Source organism: Mya arenaria, chromosome 12 (genome assembly GCF_026914265.1).
Source record: "Mya arenaria isolate MELC-2E11 chromosome 12, ASM2691426v1".
In the NCBI taxonomy this organism is placed as follows: domain Eukaryota; kingdom Metazoa; phylum Mollusca; class Bivalvia; order Myida; family Myidae; genus Mya; species Mya arenaria.
Window position 1 is genome coordinate 68,219,257 of NC_069133.1, and position 6,000 is coordinate 68,225,256.

The 6,000-nt window shown below is 34.8% G+C and overlaps 1 protein-coding gene across 2 annotated transcripts in view; it reads left to right on the top strand.

Moving 5' to 3' along the window:
* LOC128211628 (phospholipase DDHD2-like) overlaps window positions 1-6,000 on the top strand; it is a 29,499-nt gene extending 23,499 nt beyond the window's left edge. For both annotated transcript variants that reach the window (XM_052916615.1, XM_052916616.1), the window contains 4 exons: window positions 797-890; window positions 1,144-1,326; window positions 1,697-1,835; window positions 4,623-6,000. In XM_052916615.1, the coding sequence (XP_052772575.1) occupies window positions 797-890; window positions 1,144-1,326; window positions 1,697-1,835; window positions 4,623-5,079 (873 nt within the window). In that variant the 3' untranslated portion in view covers window positions 5,080-6,000. The remainder of the gene's footprint in view (window positions 1-796; window positions 891-1,143; window positions 1,327-1,696; window positions 1,836-4,622) is intronic.

The following is a 6,000-nucleotide window of genomic DNA, read 5'->3' on the forward strand; positions in this document are numbered from 1 at the left end:
AGTAAACCATCCAACCTACTTAATTAACCAAGTTAGATAACTCTAGTTTGCATTTAATGCAAAATAATTGCCTTTTATTGTTCGACTTCGAAATTCTGGTTAAGATTTTGCATGTAACCACATTTAAGTCAATATCTCAGCAATTATATCATGTATTGCATTGAAACATTAGATATGTATTCCCAGATAACACTTTTTGAATACAATGCAAATTATGGGCCTTTATTATTTGACTTAGACATTCTGGTTAAGGTCTTGCATGTTAGCACACATAGGATAATATCTCAGCAACTATTTGATGTATTGCATTGAGACTTTATACAATGGTATTCAACCACCCAACTTAATTGAATAACCAAGTAAGATAACTGTATTTTGCAAATAATGGCCCTTTATTATTAGACTTAGAAATTCTCGTTAAAATTTTGCATGTAACCACATTTATGTTAATATCTCAGCACACCAAGTATTGCATTGAAATTTAATCTAACAGTGATCCATGCATGTTTCGCCAAAACGTTTCAATCCTTACATTGAAAAGCGGCGGAATAGTCGAGCGCGCTGTCTCTGTGACAGCTCTTGTTATATTTGTTGAATAATCATTATCAGTTTTTTATTTGTTTTATTTGGATTGTGCAAATACAAGTACATGAATGGCATAACTGTTTTGGTAGAAAGTCCTTCATATACATTTGTATGTAGAATGCTCTGTCATTGCCTTTCAATCAATAATAATCATGTTATGTTGGAATTTCACAAAAATATGTTTTTAATTATACATATATCCATGTTTCAGGCTTACAGATTAGAACCTTTGATTAACCCATCAGTGGTGAATGTTAAACCGGTTTTGATGCCTCACCACAAAGGCAGGAAAAGGCTTCATTTAGGTAAGTGTGTTGTGTTTAAGAGTTTGGCTGCCATTGCATGTTAGTTTGCAGGTCTAATGCCAACGTTTTAATTTCTTTTAAGCATGCCAAATGTTGTAATGAGGTACTTATGTTAACTGTTCTATCAAAAAATGTAATTTAAAGCTAAACTAAATGCCAAACAATAACTTTAAAACAAGTGGGGTTTTTTTGGTGTATTTGGTTTTTTGCTTTTGAAGCAATTTTTAAAAAATTATTTCCCTTTTATTTACAGAATTAAAAGAAAGCTTGGCCAGAATGGGAACAGACATAAAGCAGAAGATCATAGACTCTCTGAAGACCACATGGACATCGATCAACAATTTCGCACGGGCCCACCAGTCTGATGAGAGCTTAGAAAGCCATGTTGATGCCGAGATGTCCCAGATGGCCCAACAGCTTGATGATGATAATGTTTGTGAGTAGCTCAGTCACCCTTCGTCGTCTTTATGGAGAATTGCCCTTTTCATGTTGACTTGAATGAAAACTATCAATGTTTGAATACGAAATATTAAAAATACGGAAAAATAGTCCAAATAATAATAAACGTGTATTTATTTTTTGTATCACTTACAGCTAACTTAAAACAAAGGTCTTTTAAGTGTTTAAATAAAAGGTTTTCCATTTAATTTGCTGAAATTTGTTTAGCCTGAGTTTCAGTCTCACAGTGTGCGGCAAAAACATTCATGGATATCTTAAGTTACTTGAAAGTTAGTTTGCTAGGAAACTACATTTAAGATGTATTGGAAAAGTATTTTTGATAACTTTTTTCATAACTTAATTTCCAGCAATTGTGTCCGGTGCCGAGGAGGAGGTGTATATAGGTCAACTGAACGAGGGTCGTCGTGTTGACTATGTACTTCAGGAACGTCCAATAGAGAGCTTCAACGACTACATGTTCTCACTCACTAGTCATGGATGCTACTGGTATGTACATGTAGTATACAATTCTAGATTTTTTATGACTTAAACTTTATGGTTATGATACTATGAAAAAATGTGTAAATATTAGGGATGCAAACGAATGGCTAAATTGATATTTGAATATTCGGTAATTCTTTCGATCGAATATTTGATTATTCAATAATCAAAATACATCTTTTAGAAGTTGTAGTAAACTATTATTATCATTTGCTTAAGTAATAGCCAAGGCATTTTAACCCTACTGTGTCGTAGCAAGTAAGCACAGCGGACCCTGATTTTCCCCAAATGAGCCTCCCCATTTTTACATAGAAAATGGTAATACATTATAAACAATCAAAAATCAAAATCGAATAATTCCCTGCCTTCATATTGTGAAAAAATGTGAAATTAGATGGATCCTAATCAAATGGCGTAATGCGCCAACCGAGGGTCTTTCCGTAGGATGAGCAGCCTCGTTCTGGGATAGACCTCTACCTAATATACCGAACCAACTCGGGAACTAGTAAAATAATAAAACGAAAACCTATATGAATTTGATTCTTCTGTTGTACATCAATAGAGGAAATATATCCTAAAAAGCTATACTATACAGTTACATTTCAAAGCAAGAACAGTGCATAAAAACATGGAAAACAGTTAACAGCACATACATGTAACTTCATAATTGTAGCACATGCCATACATAGTATCACGGCGTTTTGAGCAATGTTGCACAGCTTAATTTGCAGCCAAGACAAAACATCAGTGTGAAGGACGATTCCTTAAATCCTTAATTGGCAAAGGCATTTAAATCTAACGAAAATAATTGATTTTTTGGTGTCACTTGTCCAATAGTTAGTTATAAAATTAAGGGGACATTTTGTATGACCTGACGATATGTCCCTAAATGACATATGACGCGTGTTAAGTGTATTGTCATCACATTCACACCTCTGGCATTAGGGGCCAATCATTGTAAAAACATGACAAACAAACTATATATACAATAGCAGCGTTGTAGGTCAAAGGTTTTTTTATTCTATTTATTCAACTCTTTTTTTTCAAATATTCGAATACCTATTTTGACATTCGAATACCAAACATTTCATCGAATACTCGAATATTCGTTTGCATCCCTAGACTAAATATACTCATATTCAAACTGTGCTACATTTACCCAGTTGAGTTCAACTTTCATAGTTATACTTTTTGAATAATGACTATAATTTATGTACATGTATGTCTTTCCTTCCTTATGGTATATCCAATACACAGTTTTCTGATTTTCTGATGTCTGGTAACCAAGTATTACTTTGTTAACATTTGATATAGTTTTATAATAAGATAGACTATGTTAAACATGGACTTAACCAATACTAACAAACAAGTTTTTTTGTTGATGTTCATTTAAATATCAACACCCTAGAAAATCAAAATGCAAAAAAGTATATATTTTTCTTTCTATTTTGTGCTTTCTTATCCAAATAAGTACTGTGTTGAGGAGCATAGGTTGTTTCAAACAATAACCTTTTTACATTCTATTAATAAGCAATCAACAGTCAAAACCCTTTCAAATATATATTTTCCAAAATTATATCGGCATTAAATATGAACATAACATCGCCACTGAAACGATTGTTTGAACATTTTGATAAGGAAATCCCGATACTAGTAACTCACAAAACCTAAATACTTCACCCAATCTGCTCACCTGGATGATAGTGAAGATTTTTATGCCCCCCAAGGTGGGCATATTAAAATCGCACCGTCCGTCCGGCCATCCGTGTGTCCGATAACTCATGTCCGGGCTGTAACTTTCCCTTGTATGGACAGATTTTAAAATAACTTGCCACATGTGTTCCACATACCAAGACGATGTGTCGTGTGCAAGACCCATGTCCCTTCCTCTAAGGTTAAGGTCACACTAAGTGTTTATTCACAATGGAGTGCTGCATATAAGGACATAGAGTATAGGTTGTCGTGTCTGGGCTGTAACTTTCCCTTGTATGGACAGATTTTAAAATAACTTGCCACATGTGTTCCACATACCAAGATGACGTGTCGCGTGCAAGAGCTGTGTCCCTACCTCTAAGGTCAAGGTCACACTTAGGTGTTTATTCACAATGGAGTGCTGCATATAAGGACATGGAGTATAGGTTGTGGTGTCTGGGCTGTAACTTTCCCTTGTATGGACAGATTTTAAAATAACTTGCCACATGTGTTCCACATACCAAGACGACGTGTCGCGTGCAAGACCCGTGTCCCTACCTTTAAGGTCAAGGTCACACTTAGGTGTTTATTTACAATGGAATGCTGCATATAAGGACACAGAGTATAGTTTGTCATGTCCGAGCTGTAACTTTCTCTTGTATGGAAAGATTTTAAAATAACTTGCCACATGTGTTTGACATACCAAGACGTCGTGTCGCGTACAAGACCCATGTCCCTACCTCTGGTGAAAGATACTCTTAGTGTTTATTCACAATGGAATGCTGAATATAAGGACATAACAGTGTAGGTTGTCAAGTATGGGTGGTATTTTTTAATGTTCAGAGGCAATTTAAAATAACTTGCCATATGTATTTGACACGTAAAGACAAGATCAACTTTTCATGTACTGACCTTGTTCATAGGTCAATGTCACATTCGGGGGCATTCGTCACATACTGTGACAGCTCTTGTTTGAGTTTGCTATGATGATGATGATGATGATGATATTGTTTATAAAACTGAGCAATTTTTTATAATGTACTTGTAACTGTTTTATGAAGAAAACTATATGTTAATGTCAAGTTTTTGTTCCAATTCCAGGACCTCTGAGGACACTGTATTATTGGTGCTAAGGGAAATATATTCCTTGTTTGGAATTTCGCCCATTATACCTGGAGCAGAACACTCACAAAAAAGTGTGGTTGGGCCTCCCCCTAAAGGCCCACCACCAATGGGAACCTCATACGGCGCCCCCGCTTCCCGCTCACAACCTCAAGTGGGGCCTCCATTCACAACAGGGCATGGACCCCCACAGGGGCCTCGTTATGGATCAAATATGGAAGTGACAAACAATGTTAGGCCATCGGTACCCATGCATGGGTCTTCCCACATGTACAACCCTGGTTCAGGGCCCATGTCAGGGCCTCCTCAGGTGAATTTGAACTCAAACGTACCTCCCCCTTCAGGGCCTCCGCCCTTTAGTGTTGGCCAATCACGAAGTGCGCCCCCAGCCATGGCTGGCCCTCCACCAATGGCAGGATTTATGAAAAAAACTTAAATTAGAGCTCCAAACTTTCATGGAATAATTTTTTTATATTTAAAATCATAAAATTTTAATCTTGACAACACTCAATAGTTGGTTACATTTTCTGTATCATATAGCACTTGAAAATCTGGATTTGACAAAGTATTATCAAAAAGTGAATTATTTAAACACTTATTGTTACTTTAACTCTTATTTTTTAATCTTGAGTATCAAACTTACAGAGTGGAGTGTTTCCATGATGCAACTTTGCTTTACTTTCTGTGTCGAAGGTTGTATATTTCCATTAAATGATTGGTATTATATGCATAGGAATACAACCAACCATTTCTCATTAAGGCAAAATCTGTTATACATTCGTTGCTGATCAATTATCATGTGACTTGTAAAGTTGTTGGTGATTGGAAAATGTGTTATTTATATTTTTAAAATGATCTGTATATATGGTATTTATTTTATGTATGCTTGTTAAAATGACAGTTGACTATATTTTTAACTGAACCACTGTTTTTTTGTGAGTATAAGTAAGTTTCAACAAAGTTTATGTCCGATGTGTAAAGTTTTTTTGCAGACTGGCAGGATTTAAACTTGTTATTCATAGTTTATTAAAATAAGTACATTGTAGGATACTGTTACCGTCTTTTCCCAATATATGTAAAATTCGAATTAAAACATGCATGATGTAGATATTTATCTCATTTACAATTTAAAACTGGTTAATTCAGGGTTTAATAAGAAAAAATCATGATCTAAAACTGAATTTATTTCTAACATTAAAGATTTATCTTTGAGTATGATTCTTCATTTCAAGCAATATTTTCTAGATACTCAACATTTCCAAGACATAGATATTATTTGTTTCAAAAGAAAATCCGAACATTTTTGACACTTTAAAATGTTGATTTTGATGGTGCAATAAATTTGTGACAAACCTAA